General features: G+C 43.3%; 1 protein-coding gene across 4 annotated transcripts; it reads right to left on the bottom strand.

The window, feature by feature from the left end:
- Positions 1–397: 397 nt before the first annotated feature.
- On the bottom strand, positions 398–18,717 carry ARHGDIB (Rho GDP dissociation inhibitor beta). Of its 4 annotated transcripts, none has more exons than XM_077339233.1 (6): positions 18,348–18,717; positions 8,225–8,487; positions 7,460–7,543; positions 3,567–3,643; positions 1,496–1,559; positions 398–1,139 (listed from the first exon to the last, which is right to left on the bottom strand). In XM_077339233.1, exons 2-6 carry the CDS (start codon positions 8,400–8,402, stop codon positions 940–942), a joined length of 603 nt encoding a protein of 200 aa, XP_077195348.1. In that variant the 5' UTR covers positions 8,403–8,487; positions 18,348–18,717; the 3' UTR covers positions 398–939. The 4 variants fall into 4 exon arrangements, with proteins under 4 accessions (XP_077195348.1, XP_077195345.1, XP_077195347.1 ...); XM_077339230.1 differs by having other exon boundaries at positions 18,352–18,713; XM_077339232.1 differs by lacking the exon at positions 18,348–18,717 and adding an exon at positions 18,196–18,325.
- Positions 18,718–25,135: the final 6,418 nt, after the last annotated feature.

Genomic DNA, 25,135 nt, shown 5'->3' with positions numbered 1-25,135 from the left:
ACTCTCCCTCCCCTGCATGCATCAATCCATGATGTCATCCCTCCCCTCCAGTCTTGGCTATCTAACAGACTACAAGCCCTGCAGACATAGACTGGGTCACATCAATGAGACAGCTCCTTCAGAGAGTTAGCATTCAATGCAAATTAATTAGGAGCAACGGAAGGTCATGCAAATGCTCTGCAGAACGCAATGGTGATGCTCAGAGCCAGTTTCTCTAAATCCAGTCCCTAAAAGCTGGTTTATGCCATAGTCCATTAAAGGGACATATATGCTAAAAGAAGCATCTAGATCTAGTTTTTGAAATGTATTGTACACCTGCCTGGGCTTGACAATAAATATTTTTAGAAGACAGAACATGACACTGTTATGCTATATGAAACAGAGGATCACTCTGAGGCAAAGAACAAAACTGGCTTTATTTTCAAAGACATTGAAAATGTGACAGGACAGGACAGGAACTGTGTCTCCTGTTACCTTAGAAGGCAAAATTTCCAAATATAATTTTGAGAATTGCACTTAAGCTGAATTGAAATACAGTCCACCTAAGGGCAAAGACATGTCCAGTGAATGTAGACTATGAGGGGGGAAAGGCTAACAGTAAAATATCATTACATTGGGGTCAGGTGTCATCAATCTATTTGCCCTGATAGCACTAGGGTTGGGCAGGTGTGTCTTCTTAGCAAAGGCACTTCAAGGACAGATCCCGTGCAAATGTAAGCAAGGAGTGTGTTCAATCTCAGTTTTAATTCCTTGCAATTGTTTCCACTGCAGCAGCAGGAGAGACAGAGCCTGTCCAAAGGCCTGTGTTAACAGAATCTCTTGAGACGGTAAGGGGGTTGGGTGGACTAAGTGTGGCATGCAGGTGCCAAGGACTGGCACACCTGGAATAATACAGCGCAATAGGCAGGAGGAAGCAAAGGGAAGCAAATGAGGAGGAACTCATTCTGTCCACTCTTTCTTGATGGCCAAGTTCCATTCCCAGGTGAGATGGTCGTGCTTATCATCGTCGGTGAAGAAGGACTTGTTGCGATAGTTTCCTCGAGCCACCATGCCCTTGGGTGCCTCCTCAAGAGGGGTCATGAACTCATATTCCTCTAGCCGTGGCCCATAGCTGCCCACCATGAATGTAGCTTTGTCCACTAGGAAAAAAACAGACCACAAGAAAAGAGTCTGTCATGGGGGAGTTAAGCAAAGACACGCCAGGATAAACTGAAACACAGGCAATTAAGGCAATTACATCAGGCCACATAGATCAGATGACTGGTATCCCTTTGTCTCAAATGAGCCCTCACTTGCAAAAAAAGGTAAGATAAAAAAAAAGTCTACCTCAACTAAAAGCAATACTACTCAACCTCCATTTGAGTGTGAGATTACCTACAGCATACTGAGTTATGCTTCATTACAGAATAAGAAGTATAGTATTGCTGGTGTAGGGAAACTGGGAAGTGGGGAAGTGGGGCTGAAGACAAGGGCAAAATAGTCCATTTTTACTCACCCTTCACCCCTGTCCGGAAAGTATGCTGCACATATTTCAAGCCAGATACAATTTCCTTATTTACCTGCAAGAGAAAAGCACAGCAAATTGAAGCAGCTCTTAAGATCACATTTCTGCTGTCCTTCTTTCCTCATTTTTCCCTCCTCCTTTCTTATGACCTTCCTATCCTTCATCCACATTTTTTGGCTGCTAAAGTAGAAAACAGGGGGGGGAGTCACCCCATTCCCCAATAACCCCCCCCCAGGAAGCTCCAATGTGTGAACCTGTGCTTTGACCAGGTTTTCCAATGTCCTTTTACCTGTGGCAGTATTTCTTCTTTTCTTCGTCAGACATTTACCATGGGCTAGTGCTAAGTTCCAAGCTGGTTCTGTCTACCTATCTCTTTTCTATCCTACCCTTCCTTAAGGAGCTTAACGTAACAAATTTCTCCTACCTTTTGTCTTCCCAACCATCCTGTGAGGTAAGTTAGGCTGAGAGAGAGTAAGTGGCCCAAGATCAGCCAGTGAGCACCATGGTTGAATGGGGATTTGAACCTGGATGTTCTTAGTCTAGCCCTGCTGAAAGCGCTGCATTGCCATGGAACTCTGGCATAAACAGGTGCTCATGTGAAATGCCAAAGAGAATAATGTCTACCATAACTAAACACCGATAGTGCAGAGGTCGATCTTGGCCATCCTGGTTTCCATTTTTCGTCAAGTTGGTATATTGTTGTGATAAAACTATGCCTTCTGCATTTTTATGTTCTCCATTTATGGCACCATTTCTGATTTCAGTGGCAGGGCAAGACATTTTCTTGTGGAAAATAGTGAGGTACAAGAAAATGACTTTTCCTACCAATTAAATCTTAACAAGAAGAAAATGTATCTGCATACCTAAGGGACCTTCTCTCCAAATACGTCACCAGAAGAGCATTATGCTCATCTAACATGAACAGGTCAGTGGTCTCCATCCCCAGGGAGGGTCAGCTGGTCTCAACCACAGTCAGGACCTTTTCAGCCCTGGCTCTTGCCTGGTGGGATGAACTTCCAGAAGATATTAGGGTCCTGTTGGAACTCACCAAGTTCTGCAGGGCCTGTAAAATGGAGCTCTTCCACCAGGCCTACAGTTGGGCCAAGTAAAATAGCTATCATCTATCTAAATTAGCTTCCCTTCTATATTGCACCCTACTCAGGGCTGAGTGTTCCAGCCTTGGACGTCTGGTTTTTTCTCCACATATGCCCCATGATTCCCAGCATCCCCTTTGGGGGTCAAAGGGGATCCCTTCCTCCCTATCTCACCAGTGGAAAAACTCCTTGGATCCAACCCATTTAATATGGCATTGTACAGGATGTAGACTAAAAGAAATTGGGGGGGGGGATAGAATAATTCCTTGTAACAACTGTACTGTTAACATGACATTGTTAGCACAGAGCAACCGCTTTTCTACGTAAATATCAGGGGGGTATGCCTTTTGTGTAAACAGGCCAATTTAATTGTCTATAAAAACCACAGTCATGCAGGGAATAGACTGAGAGAGCTTACCAAAAGTATAAATGGTTCCAAGAAAGAATCATACCGCCTACCCAAACAAACCCCTTTTTCCACCTGATTCATTGTTTTGGATTTAGGCAGTTTAAAGTGCAATCCTATCAAGAATTACTCCAGTCTTAAATGCATTGAAATCAATGCATTTAGACTGAGGTAATTCTGCATAGGATTGTAGTATTTCAAGAGTAATTGTGCCATTCTTTGAGCCATTCCCCTGTGACTTTTATACCACCGTAAGAATCTCCATAACATATTATTACTGTGTAACATTAAAGGAGTGGGAGAAATCTATGCAAGTCAACAAACAAATAATTCATCAGCACACTGAGATAAGGTTTAAGAACACCCAGAACCTATGAATAATCTTTCCAGAATGGAATAATCCATTACTGGGGGTACACAATAAATGCTTAGAAATTGGCAGCAGTTTTAAAGTGACAGCACAAGATATGTTTACCAACACCATGCAGATTTGCCCTACCCTCCCATAGGCATTTTTATTCTGTAACTGTGGAACATACCAAAGGAAAACCATTGGACTCACTTTGAAATGGATCTTGATTCTGTATTCAGCACATTCCTTTAGCACAAAAGTCTTTTTCTTGAGAGCCTCAAGGTCCCCTATAGGAGGGGAAAAAACAAGCAATCTTTCATTTAATCTTGCCACAGACAAAAGAATAAATGCCCCCACTTTCTCCTCTGACCATAGCAAGCTGAAGCATTTTCCAAACATCTCCACGTCTAGGCATACCTATGCTACTGACATTTTATTCCAGCTTAACTGTTACAAAATCCTGGGGATTGTTAAGTGTGGAGGGGATTCCTCTGCTAGATGTGTCTAATATTCACACACACACACACAAGTTCCACTAGAGTTCCCACCAGGGGCAGATTGACCATTGAGACCACCGGAGAAAAATCCCAATGAGCCACTGGCCTGGGAGGGCCACTCTTGCACAAGGCTATCCTATATGAAGTGAGTGGCAGCCACAGTAGCTGTGGTAGGCCCTGCTGCCGCAGTCGTGAGAATGAGGGTGGGCATAAGCTGCCGTTCCTTTCTTTCCCCCCTCCACTGGGGGGGAGGGGGGAGGCCAGGGGGGTTGGGTCCTTTTCCTTTCTCTATTCCCATCTCCATTGGGAGTCAAAGTCTGCCTGCCATTTCCAGAACTGTTTTTTGCCTTTCAGTACACTCTTGGTAGAGCCTCTTGTGGCGCAGAGTGGTAAGGCAGCCGTCTGAAAGCTTTGCCCATAAGGCTGGGAGTTCAATCCCAGCAGCCGGCTCAAGGTTGACTCAGCCTTCCATCCTTCCGAGGTCGGTAAAATGAGTACCCAGCTTGCTGGGGGGTAAACGGTCATGACTGGGGAAGGCACTGGCAAACCACCCCGTATTGAGTCTGCCATGAAAACGCTAGAGGGCGTCACCCCAAGGGTCAGACATGACTCGGTGCTTGCACAGGGGATACCTTTACCTTTACCTTTACACTCTTGGTTCTCAGGCTTCCCACAACTAGCTAAAATCTTTACTGTCAATGTGCCTTAAGTATCTGTGGTGACTTCCACATGGGTCACCTGTGCATGCAGTGCTTGTGGATGGTGGGGTTTTCTGCATGTTTCCTCACAGCATCATACTGCATTTGCATATCTCCAGTGCTTCCCTAGCTTTTCTCCAGTCTTTCTCAAACCTGCTGTTTGGGCAAAGAGTTCAGTAAAGCCTGAATGGCTGATATGTGGGTGGGAAAATTCAGATTTTCTGGTCCTCATGGCAGCCATTCTTTCACATCTGTCCCCATGGCATCCATTTCCTACGCCTGCCCAGTATGAGTCTTTAATTTTTTTATCAGTTATGGAATATCATTATATCGATATACAATTTTTCTGGTAGCTGTTAAGAGTTTCTCTGAATTCCCAGCTTTTTTTCTTAAGTAAACGTCTAGCATCTAGAAAAGAGGCATAAGGGAAAAGGACTACCCCCCATAAGGAAAGCAGAGAGAGACTTGATGAGAATTCAGAGAAACGCTAACACCTATCGGGAAAATGGCATCTTAATCTACCAACATTCTAGTGCTGATTGAAAGGGAAGAACTGCAAAAGCTCTGGTGGGATGGCCACTTCTGGGTGACTGGGGCAGGGAAACCTGCCATGTGGGATCCCTATTACTGCCATGCTTTATTTGCAGCCCCACCATCAACAGGAGAGCCATGAAAACCTGTCCCTGGGTAGAAAAATGCATAAGTACCTGCAGACAGATGAATGCCTATAAAGGACAAGAAACTAACAGAGGCAGTTTGCCAATGCCTGCCTCTACACAGTGACATCTGCCTATACGAAGACAAGCATCAGAACGCCCACTTGGTACTTTAACAGCAAAGCACATTACCTCCCACTCTCTCCCATCGGAGAGGAGGCAGTGAGTTCCTTAACTGTTTTTAACGTAAATTATTAGACTGTTTTAAAATGTTTAAAATGTTTTAATATTGTTCTATTACGCTGAAATGTTATAAATAAATCTGTAGACACACACACACATATATATACACACACAGACACACGCACACATTTATTATTGCCTATGCCCAGTTTCTGGAGCCATTTATGGCTGCCTGCTGACGTGTCTGTGTCCACAGGGTCTACTTTTGTGTCATTCCAACAGACTTCATGAGGGAGGCACGGCACACTGAAAGGTTCTCTTTCACAATTTCCTCTGGAAAAGGAAGCTATGCAAGAGGATGGCCGTTGCTAGGCAAGCATAAGATGAATGTAGGTGTGTCACACAAACTGGCTGCATAAAGGTTTTTTTTAAGTGTTTGTGGTTCTGCTTCTTTCAGAGATTGCAGCTAAAGAGGAAGCATGGAAACTCTGCTAAGCTGTGGCTTCCTGCTGCTAATAAGAAGCCCATATTAGGTGAGGCCCGACCCTTTTGGTAGCGCTGAACTTAGGAACACTAAGGGCTATTTGGCTCTGCAGTTTCTAAGGGACTGTTGCTGTAGTCTGAACCAGAAACCGTTCCCTAAGAAGGTGCTAGAACAAGCACCAGCCTGTGCAAAACCTGAAACTCTGTAATTTGGGGACATTTCTACAACCTGTGATTTCATTGTCACGTTATATTTTCTTCAACAAGTTTAAAAAAGAACAGAACATTTAGGATATGCATGTGAACTAGTGGATCATAATGGGTAAGCCACAAATTCATTGTGGCCACCAACAACTCACTATTGCTCTACAAACACATTTTAAAAACCTTAACACCAAACAAACATCATTAAAACAATTAAATATTATTCTAGTTTTGGCCCATCTATGCACACTCTCAGTTTGATTACAAGCATGATTCAAGGTGCTGGTGCTGACCTTTAAAGCCCCTATATCAGGGGTAGTCAAACTGCGGCCCTCCAGATGTCCATGGACTACAATTCCCAGGAGCCCTTGCCAGCGAATGCTGGCAGGGGCTCCTGGGAATTGTAGTCCATGGACATCTGGAGGGACGCAGTTTGACTACCCCTGCCCTATATGGTTTGGTACCACCCTCATGAACCCGACAGACCACAACAGTCATCTTTGCAGGCCCTGCATCAAGTGCCCCTTCTCAGATTAGAGGGAAGTCAACCTGACAGGGGGCCTTCTCCATAGTGGCACCCACCACTCTCCCACATCTGTTGCTACCTCCTGCCAGTGAGTGAAGATTTTTTGTTTCATTTGGTGTTCCCTCAGTGATCCCTCCTCCTTGTTGTTAATTTTTTTAATTGTGTATTTTAGCTCTGATTCTAATTGTTTTAATTGTCATTTGAATCCATCTGGCTGCGGGGCAGATCATTTCAACAGATTCCCCACCCCTGCAGCGTTTTGGTATCCCTGAAAGTCTAAAGTGTATCTGTAATGTGGCTATCATAGTATCGCCCTATTTTATACTGTTGTTGTATAGATCAACAAAGAGCCTCTTGTGGCGCAGAGTGGTAAGGCAGCAGACATGCAGTCTGAAGCTCTGCCTATGAGGTTGGGAGTTCGATCCCAGCAGCCGGCTCAAGGTTGACTCAGCCTTCCATCCTCCTGAGGTTGGTAAAATGAGTATCCAGCTTGCTGGGGGGTAAACGGTAATGACTGGGGAAGGCACTGGCAAACCACCCTGTATTGAGTCTGCCATGAAAACGCTAGAGGGCGACACCCCAAGGGTCAGACATGACCCAGTGCTTGCACAGGGGATACCTTTACCTTTATAGATCAACAAGATAATGCATATGAAGTGTTCTGAATGCTTGAAATGCATTATACAAAAGATAAAGCTTAGCTATTGCTACTGCCCCAGGGAATATTATTCCCCTTAGTTTTCACAGGATCAACTTCAAACAGGAAAATAATTTCAGACACGTTCTTGGTCTGAAACTTGGGCCACAAGTCCCATTTCATTGCATTATGCAGCAAAAGGAAGAGAATTGCACTTACCAGTGAGATCCATGGTGATTGGCCCAGGAGCAGAGTCACATACCAGTGTAAGACGAGTGACAACCACATTGGGAACTGTGGGATCTGTGGGGTCAGGAAGCAGAGACAGTCAGTTTGTCAATCAGACAGAAAGATCTGCATTGTGGCCATGTTAAAACAGAAGCACATAGCACATGTATGATTGCTGCAAGAGGCCACATGATCCTGCCAGCCTGGTTTGCTGGGGCTGTCTAGGATTGAAGCATTGCCCAGATTTACAAACGATTTCCCACTAATAATTGTAAATGCTGGGAACCAGGGTTTTTCACATACTAAATCAATGTTCTAACATTAACCCTGAAAACAAAGGCCATTAATCAAGAGAAAACAGAGTGTGGTTTTTAATATAAGGAAGAGTAAACAATGTCTAGTAAGTCACGAGTTCAGAAGGTGATCTTCCCTCCTATCAAGTACCAAAACTAAACAAGTAAACCATGACTCCATTCCCCACTTATCAGACGGCACTTCTACTTGAGATAATACCAGTTCCCCTGTACAATGCATGCCAATACTGGCTTCATCCCAACTCTGAAGGATCTTCTGCTACAGGCCCTGCCCTGGATTGCCCAGGCTAGCCAGATCTTGTCAGACCTTGGAAGCAAAGCAGGATCAACCCAAGGATTACCAGGGTCATGATGCAGAGGCAGGCAATGGCAAACTACCTCTGAACCATATGGGGTTGACATAAGTCAGCTGTGTCCTGACAGCACCACCAGTGGGCCATACCTGCCACTACAGGTGTATCTCCCAGCAGGGACTTCTTGTACTTTGCAAGACTCTCATCATCCTTGTCCAGTTCCTGCAGTTCCTGAAGCGTCTTCTGAGGTGGGGGCTTATAGTTCAGTTTGCTGTCAAGCTCATCATCATCATCTTCCACATGCACCTCTGGGTCTTTCTCAGTCATGGTCACCTGGCCTCAGTAGAGGAAGTTGCCAGCCAGCAGAAAGATTAATCTGGTGAGGCTCTTAGCCGAGTCCTTAGCTGAGCTTCTGTTGCAAAAGAAAAAATTAAATCTGAGGTGTAGCCATCTAAATATTTGCATAAGCATAAAAGTGAGTAGCATTGATAGGAAAGAAAAAAATCTGTTGGGTCCAAAGGTACAACAGCTGGACTGTGATTTTATATACAGTCTGTAATAGCAGCCTGACATAATCACAGTTATCTTGTCCTGTATCCCATGTACAGGATCTGCCATGCCCAGAGGAAAGGGAAAACAGCATAAAGTGTCACTCCTGTCTATTAATTCCAACAATTAAGGAGTCTAACAGTTTGCAACAGTTGCAGGAGCAAGCCCTGACTTCCTTAATAGCCACTCATATTCCCACCTATGAACTTTTTTGTGCCATGGTAGCATGAACGGTAAAAAAATATGTATCCCATCAACATTACCCACATGTGTTCTCTTGGCAGTAAACAATAATAGCAATCATATGTCAACATTTTGCTACACCTCCCATGGGTCCTATAGTTAGTCAACTACATGACAGGCATCATCTATGAGGACATGGCCTGCAGCTGGTTCTAGGATTTTTAAAACCCATTGAAAGGGTTGATCAAGTTTCATGGTGGTGTATTTTTTTTTAAGAAAGTACAAGCTGATTTGCAGTACAGGAACAGCTTGAGCCAAAATATTGATATGTTTAGCCTCACCATCTTTTCTAAAAGAAAATGTTTCACACTGCTGTGGCATTAAGCAGAGCCCCTCTGATAGCAAACCACATCTAGGTCACAAACTTCCTTTCATGCCAAACCAAGGCAAAAACACAGTGCTTCAATAATAAACCATCACATATGTAGTTCTGTTACTCAACAGCTGCTATCACAACCCATTCCGGCCTTCAATAGCTCCACTACAATCAGTATGAAGCCAATATTACAGGCGGTGAATTATAAGGATTTAGATCTACAAAGTACTGGCAAGAGATTGGCATTTAAAAGGCATGTAATGGAAGGAAAATACCTGAATGCTCTTTTTAACATAATATTAAAAATCAGGAAAACAAATGCCATTAAACTCCATTTGCAAATGTCATGAAATTTCTCCACTGCACAATACTTAAAATAGCTGTTGTCTGTTACAATGAGGTGCCCCTTCCTGCACAGGAAGGAAGCATGTGGCTTGTTCCTATGACAACCCAGGCCCTGGTTGCAGACGCCTTTGAGCAGCAACCCTTAAGTATTGAAACTTCTCCAAAAGAGAAGGGAGTCCATTCTTAAAGCCACATACAGTATTTTCAACAATGGCTTTAAGCAGAGCCCTCTTTGTCACATGAGAGGACCAATTCTGCCCCTATGGCAATTATAGAGGAGGGAATTCTGGGAGAGCTCATTAGTGAGCCGGTGGGCAGGTGAACAGGAAGGATAAGTGAATACGTTAAAGGAAAGACAGGGAGGGTCACTGGAATGTCTAGCTATTCAGACGATGGAGTCTGAGGACTCAACAGTCACCCAGCAAGCTTCTGTGGTAGAATGGGGGCAACAGTTTTTAAAGGGAAGCACGAACACAACAGTTCATTGGCTGCTAGGTGTGATTGACGGCCAGGAGTGGGAGGAAGTACAGAAAAATATCGCCTCCTTTGTTGCAATTATGGTGAGACCAGAAACTTGTGTGTTATGAGAACAGTGCTTGTGGGAGAGCCTTTTTTCCAAGAAAAACGCCTGTGTACGTTACCAAGACCTGCCGCTATTAATTGCAGCGCTTTTCGATAGCGCTCAAAATTAGCTACATTAGCAGTTGTGCAGAATGGCCCCTAGTTTCTCACAGATCCCAGTCCAATACTCTGCTACACTGGCTCTCAGTGCCTTTGCCACAGACTAGCAAACCAAGCAATTGCACAGATTTTTTTTCTCAGTCCTGCTACCCCAAGATCCTTCTACTCAGAGATGGCAGGAATTAAACTTTGGACCTTCTACATGCAAAACATGTGCTCTGTTGCTGAGCTATGGCCAGTGATAGCATAAATACAAGGCCGTGCACAAGGCGGGGGGAGATTGGGGGGGTTAATTCCCTGGGGGAAAAAAAGCTAGTCATCGAATCAATGAAAGTCTTTTACAAGTGGTACAAGAGAAAAATAATAGAAAAGGAGTTTTAAAATTCATGAAAAAGTGACAGAAGTAATTAAGAAGCTTCACAAGGGTTCTGGAATGTATTGCAACCCTCCCCCCTTTTGGAACATCCTGTGGATGGGCCTGCATAAATAGCATAAATCTATAAAAAGATAAAGTTGCTATGTGGGAAAAGGCAAGCTCCACACTGGGGATTTAGGAAAGGAAGTGAAAATAAAACAGCCCATATTGTAATGTCCTTGTTTAGAGTTATGGTGCAGCCTCATTTGGAATACTGTCTGAAGTTCTAGTTACTGCATCATGAAACGTACTTTGCAGAGCTGGAGAAAGTACAGAAGCGGAAAACCATCATGAATAAAGGGTTGGAACACTTTTTGTAGGAGGAAATGCTGAAGAATCTGGGACATCTTAATTTAGAGAAAAAGCCGCCAAAGAGGGGTCAGGATAGAGGTTTGTAAAAGTAGGCATGGGTCAGAAAAAGTAGGCAGAGATTATCTCATCTCCCTTAATACTATAACTAATGGGCATCCAATGAAATTGATCAGCAATAGGTGCAGACAAGACAAAAGGAAATAGTTCTTTACTCACTTCAGTTCTTGAAATTGTGAAATTCACTGTGGATGGATGTAATGGCAGCCTGAAGGATAACTATAGCAGGAAGTTGGACAGATTAATGAAGAATTGGCTTCTTGTCCTTTCTGGTGACTAAAAGGAACCAGAAAATGCTCAGCACTTGTACTAGGAAGCAGCATTAATGGAAAGCCTTCTTTGTGGACACAAAGTTGGCCACTGGGTGAAATATGTTGTTGAGCTAGATGGACCATTGGTCTGATCCAGCAGGGCTCTTCTTATATTGTCAGGGAAACTAACGCAGCCTTTTAATGACCTTCATTACTCACAAGTGGCTTTTACAGAAACAGGGAGGATAAAACAATATTTTTCCTTTCCTTGTTTAAAGAAGAATGTGGATAGTTTCTTTCCTGAGGCTCCATCGTGCCAGTCTGTTGGTGACAGCCAGGCCCACATTTAAATAATTACATTACCCACATTGGATAAGAAAGCAAAATCAATGGCAATATTATGATTTTCATGTCCCCCTGTCCAACTTTGTCTTGAAGGTACAGATGGTCATTTCTTCTTTTCTATCACTGAACAAATAAACTGTCTGAACTTTCTTGGTACATACAAAAATCTATTATTTGATCAATTGAGCCCTCTTTGAAGTATACTCAACGCATTACAGCAGGCAAACAATTTCTGGGCTAGGATCAAGCCCAGGGAAAATTAATTCCGCCAGTCTAATGCACAAGGGAGGTGTGTACAGTGCTGACTGGCTGACAACTGTAGCATCTCAAACCATCCCCAAGATGTCCCCTCAATCGTTTTGTAATTCTTCTTAAGTTGATTTTTAAACTGATTTTGTAAACAAAGCTAATTACAAATATTTCAATTAATAAACATCATGCAGTACTAGAACAAAAGGCAAACAGAATACCAGAAGCCTGAGCAGACCTCAAAGCTCAGCGAAGTGTTTGAACTGTTGAATGCATTCTGAATTATGACTGGCTAAAACAGGCCAGCCAAATGGGCAAAAAATGGCCTTTTGACCATTTATCACTGACAGCAGCCAAGTACTGTCCAATATTCCCCACGTCAAGAATGGTCCTATATCACTGACAGTACACCTGGCTTACTTCATAATTGATTCAACTGTAATTTAGGACACTAGTGTCATAGTCCAGGACAGGCCCAGGAACACAGCCAAGCTTCACCTAGTGGACACCAGCTGCGAATGAAGGCCTTTCTAAGCAGACTTCTCTTTTATGCTTCAATAGTTGTCTTTTATGCTTCAACAGTTGTCTTTAGGTATCTAGAGTGAGTCTTACCCAAGTTTCAATCAGAGACAGAAAAATGTGGCCAGCTATGCAATCCTAAATGAGTCTGCTTAGAATCCTACTCAGGTCCATTCAGTGTGGTTTACTCCCAAGAAAGCATATTAAGGATTGCAGTGTAACCATCAGCAAATAAATAGTATTTTGCCCTTTGAGGAGATCCCTGTGCTGCTTCTTTCAGCTCATTAATGCAAGCTATAGGAAGGGAAACAAATAGAAAGCACTGATAAGGGAAGCTCTCAAGCCAGATTCACATGAGCAAGCTGCCATGTTGAGACCACCTGAAATCCAAACCATGCAAAGTCTACATCATCTGGGTGAGGAGCTCCACCCCTTACAGATTCAACAATTTCACCATACCACAATTGATGGATGCATGCAATGAGCAATCATCCATCTTACAGATATGAAGCAGTCATGTCAAACAGTCTGGATACAAACAGGCCTCTGCTTTATGAAAACATATCTTTGCCTGGACCTACATAACTACTAGACCATATACAATGTACAATGCTAAGGCAGACTCTTTTCAGATATAAAACCAGCAGCCACAAAAACAAAAAGACATAACAATGCTCCACCCAAATGATGGTTTGGAATGACATTACTTGCATTGCCACTCATATAATCTGTTCTTCTCCTAGCTCAAAAGTCCAAAAGAACTTGGCCCCATATTTAAATCAAATGCCTTCACATATATTAAGCTGCTATGTATCCCAGTAAAAATCATCACTCCCCAATTTTTTATAAGCATAACCCAAAGATGAAGGAATTAGCAAAGACTACTACACAGGAACAACAACTGCCTGAGCCCAGACAGAAAGGGCCGTGTGAAATACAGAAGCAGAGACAGACGGATGGATGCAAACACACACACGCACACAGAGAATATGAATGTTCCGCAAAAGGAGAACAAGAACACAAAGCCAACACACTGGCACTCACTCTATATACGTGCTTCTTCTAAAAGCCAGGCTGCTTCTCTGTGTCTTTCCCTGTGAAACTAACAATTGATCACAGCCTGGTCTGATTCATGGAGGCTGACATGTGCGGGACCTCTTGATTGCTCCTTCAAACCCCTCCCTCTTTTTTCTATTTTTAAAAATGCAACATGGGAATATAAGAAGAGAGATGGGGACAACAGCTTCTTACAAAAATGAAGGGTTTGTGGGGCGCTATCATTGCAGCCTGCTATTACCACTTCCCGGGAAATCCATCCCATCCTTACTCCTAGACCTAGAAACCTTAGAAATCCCTGTCTTGGGCCTTTGGGGAGCCCAACTTAAGTGTGAAATTCATCTGTTCTAGGCTCCCACACCCCTGAGTCTCATTCTAAGTCCTATACATTTGTGAATTAATCCAAAGCCTGGCCCCAGAGAAGCAGCATGTGTCCAGATACCCAATCTATCCCAAGGCTACCTACAGGCTCTTCAACCATTTTAAATGGCTCTCAGAAGGACTTAGGATCCCAGCCACAACATTTGAGGCATCTTATTTATGTTTCTAAATTCTGTCAGGAAACAGACTGTCCTCTTCCCAAATTTAAACACACACATGTCTTATGTGGAAAATATCTTTAACCACTCCTGCAGAGTGGATTAAATAAAGGGTAAGGGCTGCTGGGGAGGAGTTAGGGCGGGCCCTGTCCAGGATAAAAACTCGGAGGCCCCAATCAGGAGCCGCAAAGCGGCTCCTGATTGGGCCCTCTGAGTGTCCATCCAGGGCTGAGCCGTCAATGGGGAGCTTGCCCCAGCCTCGCCTGGGCCGGCCGGGGACTCACCGCGCAGACAGACCTGCCAGCCCGCACGGTGAGTCCTCTGGCCTGGGTTCTCCTCCCCTCCCAGGGTCCCTTTCCGCTGGCCGGGGCCCCTAGCCCCGCCAGAACACCCCGGGACGCTACCAGGTGGAAGGGTGGGGGCCAGAGTGGCCTTCTCTGCCCGGGAGAAGGCTGAGGGAGCCTGCCGGGTGGGTGGGGGGCACCGGCCTTCTCCCGGCTCCGGGAGAAGCCTCGCTGCGTTGCAGAGGGAGAAGGCAGCCGGGAGCAGCCACAGGCCACGGCCGCTGCTGGGTGGGTGGACGGACGCCCCAGGTTGCTCCCTGCTGCCCGCCCCATCCCAGTCCCCGGGAATATATAACTTTCCCCTTGATTTTAGTGTAGTGAAGTTGATGAACTTTAATGGGTTTCCCCAGCCTGGCATCTATGGGCACTCCCCACGTGCCTACCTTGTGCTTCAGAAAAACTGGCAGGGCTATTGTAAGGGCAGCCAAAGGACAGATAAAAGGTCTTTTCATGTATCCTCCCCACGGCTCACTTAAGATCCAGGAACTGTGAATCTGTTGTGAGGCAGCAAAGGGGATGGCAGCCATTTTGTAGTTGCACCTGCCACCTTGCCTCAAAATTCCAAAAATGCTTGCAGGCTCCAAAATGTTTTAATAAGTAAATTCATATAAAAGGGTTGCCATACACAGAAGTCACTAACTGAACAGCCCAACTAGCCCGACTCCCTCTTTTGATTATTAGTTCCTTCTAGAATTTGGTGTTCTTATTTTTTCTAAGCCCCCAATTACATTTGTTTACTATCAGCATGTAGGAATGGATAGGAGCAGCATTATGAGACAATCATGGAATTTTAGGTTTAGATCCCAAATCTGAGCTTTTAGAAATTGTCGAGAAAATAATTTTTCTTGTCTCAATGCTCCATCTGTCATGTGTGGACCTCAGCCAAGTTATCTCTCAGCCTAACCTTCCTCAAAGGGTTGTAACCTGTTAGGTTAGACCTGTGCTCTGATTTCCGTGGAGTAAAAGCCAGATACAAAAGTAGTAAGCCAAAGCAACACAGGACATTTAGAGTCCAGTGGCACCTTTAAGACTAACAAAGGACAGAAAGGACACAGTGAGTCTGCATTTTCTTCACAGCCACGAGAGTTGAGAACTTACCTTTCTCAATCTAGCTCCTTCCGTTCCCTGTTTTAATGAAAACTAAAATTGTGTCTATTCTGTTGTTACAGCTTCACCTCAAGCAGGAGTAATGATACCAGGCAAATTGTGTCTTTCAAAGCAGAATTCATGCACTGCATGATACCACATGGGACTGTACCATATACCTCACCTTTCTTGCATGGAGGAAGGACAGAGGATACACAACATAGTATAAATTCCACAGGTTGGTTGCAATCACAGCAGCAGCCTGAAGAAAGGGCCTTGCCTAAAAGTCTCGAGAGATTAACCTTTGCAGCTCTGAGCTGTAAAGCAGCATATAATACAGAATACTGAAATAATTTAAAAGAGATGGCTCAAGAGTCACACATCCATGGAAAGATTTGGCACTTGGAAACAAGAGATACATTGTCTAAGACTTTCCCCCCCTAACTTGAATAAAAAGTGGCACAATACTTTTTCTTTATAAAGAAGCAACAACCAAGATTTCTCCCTCTTACACAAATGATTCTGCTTGCCTCATCCATTATCTTTCTCTCAACACATCTCCCCGTGGCTCTCCTTTTTTCACATCCCAGATTTCAAATTGTTTCCATAGTACCACAGTACATGTTCCCAGAGCAGAAACACAGTATTAGCATTCTTCAATTGCTGCTATAAAGGAAGCTTTAGCTTTAAGCGGGGATTTTTTTTTTTAAGAATTCACTGATAGCAATTTCTTGCTACACCATATTGCTGGGGGGAAAGGGTCTTTTGACTTGAAACAGATGTCCAGTGATCAAATAAAAAATTAAAAAGCACTATGACACATTAAAATGGCCCTTGCTGCATACTTTATTGATCTCCAAACAAACAAATCGACTACAGCACTGCCATTTGAACCCCTGCTATCTGCCCATGTTAGAAATAAATCTGGTGAAAATTATATTTGTCCTTACAGCATGGTGATTTAAGTAACAAAGGTACAATTCATCCCAACTAAGGGCAGATGCTACATAAAAAGTCATTTTGTTGCATATTAATCTGGAATAACTTCCATGCTCCTAGTTCTCTACTCTCAATCACCAGCAGAGAGATTACAGCCTCCAGTTCTGCCAAATCCAATTGCTAAACAGGGATGGCAGATTTTTTTTTCTGGTGGGTCTCTTGACCTCTGTATTCACTCTTCGGTCACTTTTATCACTTTGGCTGTGAATTCCAAATAATGGTTTAAAGTAGTAAGGTGTCGTGAAATATGTGTTGAATCTTGTAGCCTTCTCAGATAAAGCCACTATCCTTCGTTGAAGGAGATCCATGAAGGGGATGGATTCACTATTGGCAACCTGGGGCAGGTCACTCAGCTGAGGCCAGTAACTTTACAACTCGCTTTATCTTTCACATTGTAGTTTAGGAACTATCCCACTCTCACAGTGCTTACATAAAAATGTTATCAGTCTGTGTGATGCCACTGGACTCCTGTTTCACCTTACCTTTAAAAATTACTGTTCATTAAGCTGCATTAAAAATATTGCAATGGCCTCTGAGGCATGAGGATACCATATAAGGGCCACAGAGATTTCTTCCACTTCAGGTATGGAACTTCTATGGTCCCAGTGGTGGAGCCTTCCACACTGTGGATGGAAGCTCTGGCCTGCAACCCACTTACTCTCTGCTGGCAACTAGACTTGTAGCAGGGAAGTAGATTGTATAGCCAGAATGCATGAAACAATAGAATGGGCTAAGGTTTCGTAGCTAGGTCCTCATAAGGACAGTGGGAGGCGAAACTGGAACAATGCTACAATAGCTCCTTGAATCAATTATTTGCAAAATAAGACAAAGTCTAAAGCAGCCTTTCTCATCCTTTTTACTGTTGAGAACCCCCTGAAATATTCTTCAGGCTTTGAGAAACCACACCTCCCTGCTACACCTCTGGAAGTCATTTTTATGACCAGGGCCCACTCCCTTTCCACCCCCTCCAGGCCCATTATTGGCCATTTTGGGATATGGGGAGGTCGACATAACCAAATATGGTCATATTATATATATTAAAATGAACTTCCACCCTATTGGTTAAACGCTTCTGGAGCTGTCAAGAAACCCTGGGGTTTTACAAAAACCCTGTGGAGAAAGCTTGGTAGATCAAGGCATGTTCTTCCACCATGACAGAAGGTGCCTTTCTGTCCAGATGGCAGCTTTCCGAGCTGGTAATTTGGATAGCATAGTAAGCCATGCAGAAAGTGCTCTACCAAGCGTTCTGTCTTGCTCAGGGTCACCCACATGGGCTGCAGAAACCACGCACTTGTCCTGTGCTGATTACAGATGTCCTTAACCACAGGACTGTACTCCCAAAGGAGGCATCTGCATGTAACCCCTTGGCCTATGCCACCGACATGGCAACAAGGTACCTGCACCAAGTTCACCCTGGAAACCTATGGCAGAAGAGGCTCCTGAACCAATCAATCACCCCCGCCTCCTCTAACCTGGGGGCTTGGCTCTTGGGCCTCCGGCAACAAGCAGCAATCCACCAAACAAACGCCTAGCCTCCAGAGTCCATGAGAGAGGAGGGGCAGGAATGGATTTTTCCACTGAGGCAGAAAAAGAAAAAAGAATGTGCATTCCCCTATATTCTAGTAGTGTTGCATTATGCCGTTGCTAGGCGAGTTTCTTGCTGGAGCGGGAAGCCCCGAGGAAAGCTCCCTCCCAGTTTCTTAGCCCTCCATAAAGTGACCCTTCCCTCTCCCCTCAGCCCGCATTGCAGACTCCTCAGCCCTGAACACTCCCTGCCGGTGTGTAGCCCTGCTTAGGACTGGCTTTGCACTCGCCTTTTGTGAGGACTCGCCCTTCTGTCGCCTCTAGCCGACGGGGAAGCTGTCCTCCGCCTCGGCCTCCTTCCCACTTGTCCGTCCGCCCCCTCCCCTCTCCTCTCCTCTCCTCTCCTCTCCTCTCCTCCCCTCTCCTCTCCCCGAAGACCTACTCACTGGCTGGCGGCGCGTCCGGGGTCCCCCTGCGCTCTTCCTGCTCCTCTCGCCTTTGAGCTTCGGCAGTTAAAAGCAGGAAGGAAGTTGGTGAAAAAAATAATAGTAAAAAAAAAATCCCGCCCGATGAGGAAGCCTCGAGCTGCGGTCTCGCTGCTTTTTCTGCCTAGCACTCCTGTACGGAGCCTTTCTCTTCTGTGTAAAACATCCTTGCCCCCAAACTGATGCGATTCCTGAATTCCTCAGTGTCTTTGCGTCTGAACGTAAGGATATTCCTTTGCCTCTCGGCTTGCTTCTGAGGCTTTCTGCATGCCTAGCCCCCTCTCCAAATATGTATGCGCAGCCTTCTTCCCGATTATACTTGGCAATGAGGGCACATTACTGAGCTCAGCAGAGTGCTCCGGAGGGGCATGATTTCAAGGGAGAGGGAAATCAAAGCACAGACTATCGATCCCGCCCTTGCTTTTCTCAGGTGATTGGTCTCTGTAACTTGCCCACCTCAAAATAACTAGTGTGGTCTAGTGGTGAGAATGCCAGGCTGGGATGTGAAAGACCCTGGTTCGAATCTCTAAGGTGCCATAGAATTTCTCTGGGTGGCCTATGAGCCAGCCATTCTTCCTACCGCACTGGGTTGTTGTAATGAGGCTGAAAGGAATGAAGGTCATGGGGGTGAGGAGGTGGATATCAATATCTAAATTAGTCTTTAAGCAATGCAAGAAACCGCTGTGGGAAATTATGGTCTCCTCCTTTGGAAAATAATTGGACATCTGTTAAGGTGGTTGTGTAGCTCTATCAAACACAAGTAAATTCTATTTTCTTCATGGAATAATTTCAAGCAAGTGAATTTACATAGTTACCACTTTCAGTATCTTGCCATGGACTGATTCATTTTCTTCCCCCTTACATGTCACATGACAAGTCCTTCAGGAAGCTGCTGTGCAAGTTGCTGTACCAACCCAACAGCTTGTTTTTCAGAATCAGGTGATACTGTGAACAGCAAATTGTGCAGATGTCCTCCTGATGTTGATGTACCCCATAGAACCCTTAATAGTGTAAAAGTTTTGCTTTTCTCAGAGTCTGAATTAAATGAAATACTTTATTAGATCTGAAATTTAAAAAGACAGTATAAAATAATTGAACATACACTGAGTGTGAGAAAATACATCGTTCACAAAAAATATTATGGATTTGATACCATGTCTATTCCCTTCAGTCATAGTAACCCTAGCATTCTAAGGACATTCTCCGTATTACATGAAGCCAGATAACCGAGAAAGTAGAAGTAAATCAATGACAAAGATTGAGAAGCTTGACAGACTTTCCTCAAATTGTGCGGTGGAAATGTCAGTGGCCCCTTGAGCACATTATGAAACTTGGCACCCATGAGAGCGATTGCAGCAGACGGAGGGTAGCCTCGGCCACAGAAACTTTCCTCCATCAGAAAAGGCTGCATATATCCACAGCCTAAGAGAGCACTTCCAAGTAGGTTCAAGGTAATGTTTTGAACTACCTGCACTAATGGCAAAACAGTGTGGCTAGAAAGGTGACAGGCAGAAGTTTGCTCCTGTTATGCAAACTTGCCTATGAGATATCAACGAAACATTTATGTGGTCTGTCATTACGTCACAAATGTTGTAATATATAACAGCTATCAGTGGGGAAGGCCATGATGAAGAGTGTAAAAATATGAAGACTGTTGACAGTCCTGAAGAAGACTTTGGTATCAGTAATCCATGAAATAGATTATATCATTGTTTAATAACATCATCAAGAATTATCATATTTCTCTTTTTCTTATGTATTCTGACTGAACTTTAAGAGATTTTATAAAATTACTTGAAATAATATATGCACTGTTTTTAAATCAAATGTTTCTGTGCTTATCATCCCACAGATTTTTTGGTAGATTAGTAATGATTTAGCCCCCCCCCCCGGATGTGACACCTCTACTTTTGTTATACAAAGGAACTTTGTAGCCAAATATTAATGATTATTAAAAATGAAGTATTACTGACTTCAGTGGGACTTGCCCCTGTGTATAAGTGCAGGAATTTCAGACTTAGTAGAACAACTACTTCAGTTTACAAAATCTTCTTTGTTTCCTCCCCATTACAATGCTCATGTAATAGCCTTTCCCTACTCCTTACAGTAGACACATTCTCTACAGCTGTTAATACTTCATTTCCAAACTGGCCAGGATCCTAAGGACTAAATGTCACATGATTTATGGGATCCTTAATGAGATTCTCCAAATGTAATTTTTTTCTGCAAAAATCAATTGTGGGGCCATATATGAAACACTGAGAAGAGAAAGTGCACCCCCCCCCTACTTTTTCTCTGATCAGAAATGCCCTTCAGACTGTTTTTGGCCTTAGAAAGGAAAAAGACAGCCACAATACAAGTTCTTTTTCCTCCACTGCTGGGGTTAAAAATTGCCTGTGGGAACAATTTTCACTTGGGGAACTTTACCCCCTCCCACCACTATGCTAACTCTGCCTTGCATTGGACCATGACTCAGAGATATACTACTTTTTGCAGATAAATTACATATTGGGGGAAGCTCATCACAGATCACCAACAATAAATGTAATTTGGCCCTTTACTTAAGGGGGCTTGCCCATACCAAGTGGAATTATTGATTTCTTAAAGAAAAACTCATACGCACACCATATTTACAAGCTGTTTGTGACATTCCTTTCAGTTTCAAACTCAGTTTGCGATGAAGCTTATGGAGGGAAGAGGTTACTATTCGTTTTAAAAACAACCCACAGGTCTGGTTTCCCTTGCACTTATGAGATTAATTGTTAGGGTTGCCAACAGGCCTGGACAAAAATGGCCTTTTGTTTTTAATAGAGGCTTAATGTGTGCAAATGGATGATTGAAGCTTTTTATGGCACGGAGGTAAATACCATCCCATTAAGTTTCAAGGGGCAGGACATTTTCCCCTAGGCCTGTTGCCAATTCTGCTAGTAGAGTGGGTCTTGTATTCTGGCTATTACCGCTAAAATCACATCTGCCTCAAGACTAACCACTAAGATTTAACTTGGGATTTGTTTCAGAACCTTCATTCTAATTTAGGGTCCAAATCATTTTCACAGTTGTCTGTGGTCGCTCAGCTTCCTATAATTTCCAGTCACTTCCCTTTGCTCAACTGTACAAGTACAAAATTTTAGGCTGCTTCTCCCAAACTGTCAACTAGACAGGAAAATCTCTTGTCCGTGCATTTTAGAATTTGTATTTATCCTGTATTCAGGGGTTTGGCAAATATTATCACAGCCATGCTGATCTGTTGTAGAAACCAAAGGATTGGCCTCCCTGGATTTTTGAACAGCCTGGCTCTTGACAAAGAACAATATGTCTTGCTTAATTGGCGATTTAGCTGTTGTCATATAAAAATCCTTGAGTGCCCCTTGAGTCATTACCATCTGCCTGGCAGTAGGGGGAGGAAAGAGGCATGAGTGATAGGCATACTTGTGGCTGCTTCCCGACTAGAGTGCTTTTATACTATGCAGACATCATTTAATCCAGGGGTAGTCAAACTGCGGCCCTCCAGATGTCCATGGACTACAGTTCCCATGGGCCCCTGCCAGCTACCCCTGATTTAATCAAACATCAGCAAGCTGAATTGAAGCAAGAGTTCCATGTGTCACTTTACTGATTTATTTCAATAAGTTTGCATTCCACTTTTCTCTGTATAAAACAAACCCATTTCATTTCCCAGTTCTTCTGGGAACTGAGGAATGAGATGTAATCTACTCACTGGATGGGAGAGGGCATCTGTGAGCAATTGTGTCTATTCATTGCAATCCATTGATTATAAAGGCTCATAACACATTGTGGCTGCCAGCCATGCTAGCTGGCAGAGAGCCATTTGGAGCCATTGGAGGGGCTGGCAGGGGCTCCTGGGAATTGTAGTCCATGGACATCTGGAGGGCCACAGTTTGACTACCCCTGGTTTAAACCATACTAGTTATTTATTTACTTACTTAATTTATATCCTACCTTTCTCTCCAATGGACACCCAAAGAGGCTTACATAATTATCCTCCATTTTATTCTCACAACAATCCTGTGGGGTAGGTGAGGCTGAAAGTGCATTTGGGCCAAAGTCACACACTGAGCTTACATGGCAGAGGGGAATAATCTGCTCATGACAACCAAGTCATATTTAACTCCTCCACCTCCAGAGATCATCAACTGTTCCTTAAAAGTGACCCCAGCACCAAAATGAAACAGCACATCATAATATAGGCTGATAAACCCTAAGTCATTTCCAGGTTGGCTACAGTTCAAGCCTGAGTATAGAAGCTACTCAGGATCACAAACATAGGTGAGAAAGAAAAGCACCAGTGGGGTATGGGGAGCTGAGGTTGCCTCACCATGCTTCCTCTTATATCCAAACATAAAACATGTTTTGAATGGTACCATATTTCCTATAAAAATCCAATAGTATTTATTCCCATGGATAAGATCTTGCTATATGTTTATTCAGGTGTTAATCAATTGCGCAGAAAATAGTAGTGACTCACTTACTGCAAAAGAGGAGAGCAGAGGTCATGCCTTAAGTCTAATGGGGAAAAATAGAAAATATCCACAATCTGTCCAGCATGAGTAGAATATCTGCCTTCTCCATAGGATAAAAATTCAAGTATATGATTATCCAGAAACCTTTGTGCCCATGTAAGGGAAAAGAGAACAGTGTGAGACATAATACAGGCTAAAGTGGCTGAATACACCTGCATCTGACATCCACTGGAAAGCTGCCGGCTCACATGCTTGACCAGTCATGAAACTTACCAGGTGACCAAGACTCTCTCTGTCAGCCATGCCTACCTCAGAAGATTCCTGTGAAGATAAGATGGGGAAATAAGTGGGACAAACTTGTAATAAATAAGATCAAGCCATGGGCCTATGAAGAACTGCTGATGGGAAAATATGGAAACTCTCACTCTACTCACCTTCTCCAAAGTTCACCCAAGGGCTTCAGCAGGCTGATTTTTCCTTCTCTTTTTGTCTTCTACCATCTCTCAACTGCTGGCAACATTCTGTCCCTTGTGGAGTAAATGTAGTTCTCCTCAGGATGTTTTTGAGGGGAGTTTTCTTTTCATGTGGTTAACTTATAATGTTTATTTTTTGCATATGAAAAAGCCTCCTGAGAGGTGTAGAGGCCATTACTTTGTCATTCTGTTGTAATGTACAGCTTTCTTTATCCATACAAGGGCCAACCAGTTTGCATCAGAAAGACTTATAAGACTCCCTATACCAAGTATTGAAGATGGGAGTAGATTGTGTAGATTGTGACTATCCCAAAAAAATGAATGTTGTCAATGACCACAGATATGGAAAACAATACTCTTGGTGGGCATTACTTGGATAGGATGTTGGTCTTGTCTCGTGACAGCCCATCACGGGGACAGCCCATCACTGCTTAATCTGCTTTCAATTTGCTAATCGCATAAACCCCTGTCCCCAGCTCAGAGGTGAGGAAAATAAGACTCATGGATTCTGAGCAAGTGCTGACTGAATACACCAAGGCTGAGGCAAAGATGCTTCAAGACAAGGAAAGGCACATAAGAAATAGAAAGGTATACTGAATAGGACAAAGGGACAATTGTGTTTGTTTCTCAGTCTGTGTGTAATATAGCATTTCTTTCTATTATTCCTCCAACCCAAAATGTCTTTTAAAATTCTTGTCGGTTTTCTTATTATACAAAATTTTAAGCTTTTTGAAGACACATTTTGTTTAAAAGTCTTTTTTTTAGGATTTTAGGTTCAAAATTCTTATAAAGAACATAAAAACATGCAAAATAGTGCAACATACGTTTATTTTTTAAAGGTTTCATAGAACATAGATGCAAGGATATGAAATACATGGCATTTTAAACAGTGGCGCTGTATTTTATAGGTTACATTTTTGAACTAAATATAGTTGCCAACCTCTAGGATAGGAGATCTCTCAGAATTACAACCAATCTTCAGACCACAAAGATCAGTTCCCCTGCAGAAAATGGCTGGTGTGGATTCTGGCATGACCCCTCCCCACAGACCACAAGCCCAGCCCTCTCCAGTCTCCACCTCCAATTCTCCAGAAGTTTCCCAAACTGGAGTTAGTAACCCTAGAACTAAACTAGTCTTTGGAAATGATAAAAAGTGCAAACACAAATTATCATTTTTGTACAAAATATTTTACAATCTATCAGGTATACTACTTGTCATTCCCCGTTCTTACACTCTTACCATTACTGCACACAATCATTTAATTATTTAATTAATTTGGCAAAATGCACAACAGCATTTACCAGTCTTCTCCAGATAATATGCACCACTGGTATCAATTCTGGTACTGTTAACATCTCTCATCTGTCATTATTATCTCTGCAAAACAGAAAGGGGGACACAATTATAAGATCTGGATTGCTAGAGAACCAAAATAATTATTTTCTACCCCAACACTAGATGATTAATTCTCCATCTTCTAAAAATATTCTCCCCTCTATTGCTTTTCCTGATTTTTAACCAACTACCTTCACAGTGACCTTTGTCTAGAATTGATGAGAAAGGGGAATTCCATCTTATCAACACCAAATGTTTAAAGCCCCGGAATCAATTTCTGTGTAAGCATCTGAAGTGTATTACTATAGTCTGCATTTCAGAGTTTAATGTTTCATGGAGGGGGCAGAGATGAAGGACAAAGCCAAATAAAACCTAACAAATGCAAGATATTATAAGCTCCTCTTGGCAAGAGATACCTGGGAAAGGTAGTATTGGCCCTCCCCCTAATCTTGCCA

This window comes from Paroedura picta, chromosome 5 (assembly GCF_049243985.1).
Source record: "Paroedura picta isolate Pp20150507F chromosome 5, Ppicta_v3.0, whole genome shotgun sequence".
NCBI classification, from domain to species: domain Eukaryota; kingdom Metazoa; phylum Chordata; class Lepidosauria; order Squamata; family Gekkonidae; genus Paroedura; species Paroedura picta.
Note: the sequence above shows the minus strand (reverse complement) of the source record. Positions and strands in the feature narration are given on the sequence as shown.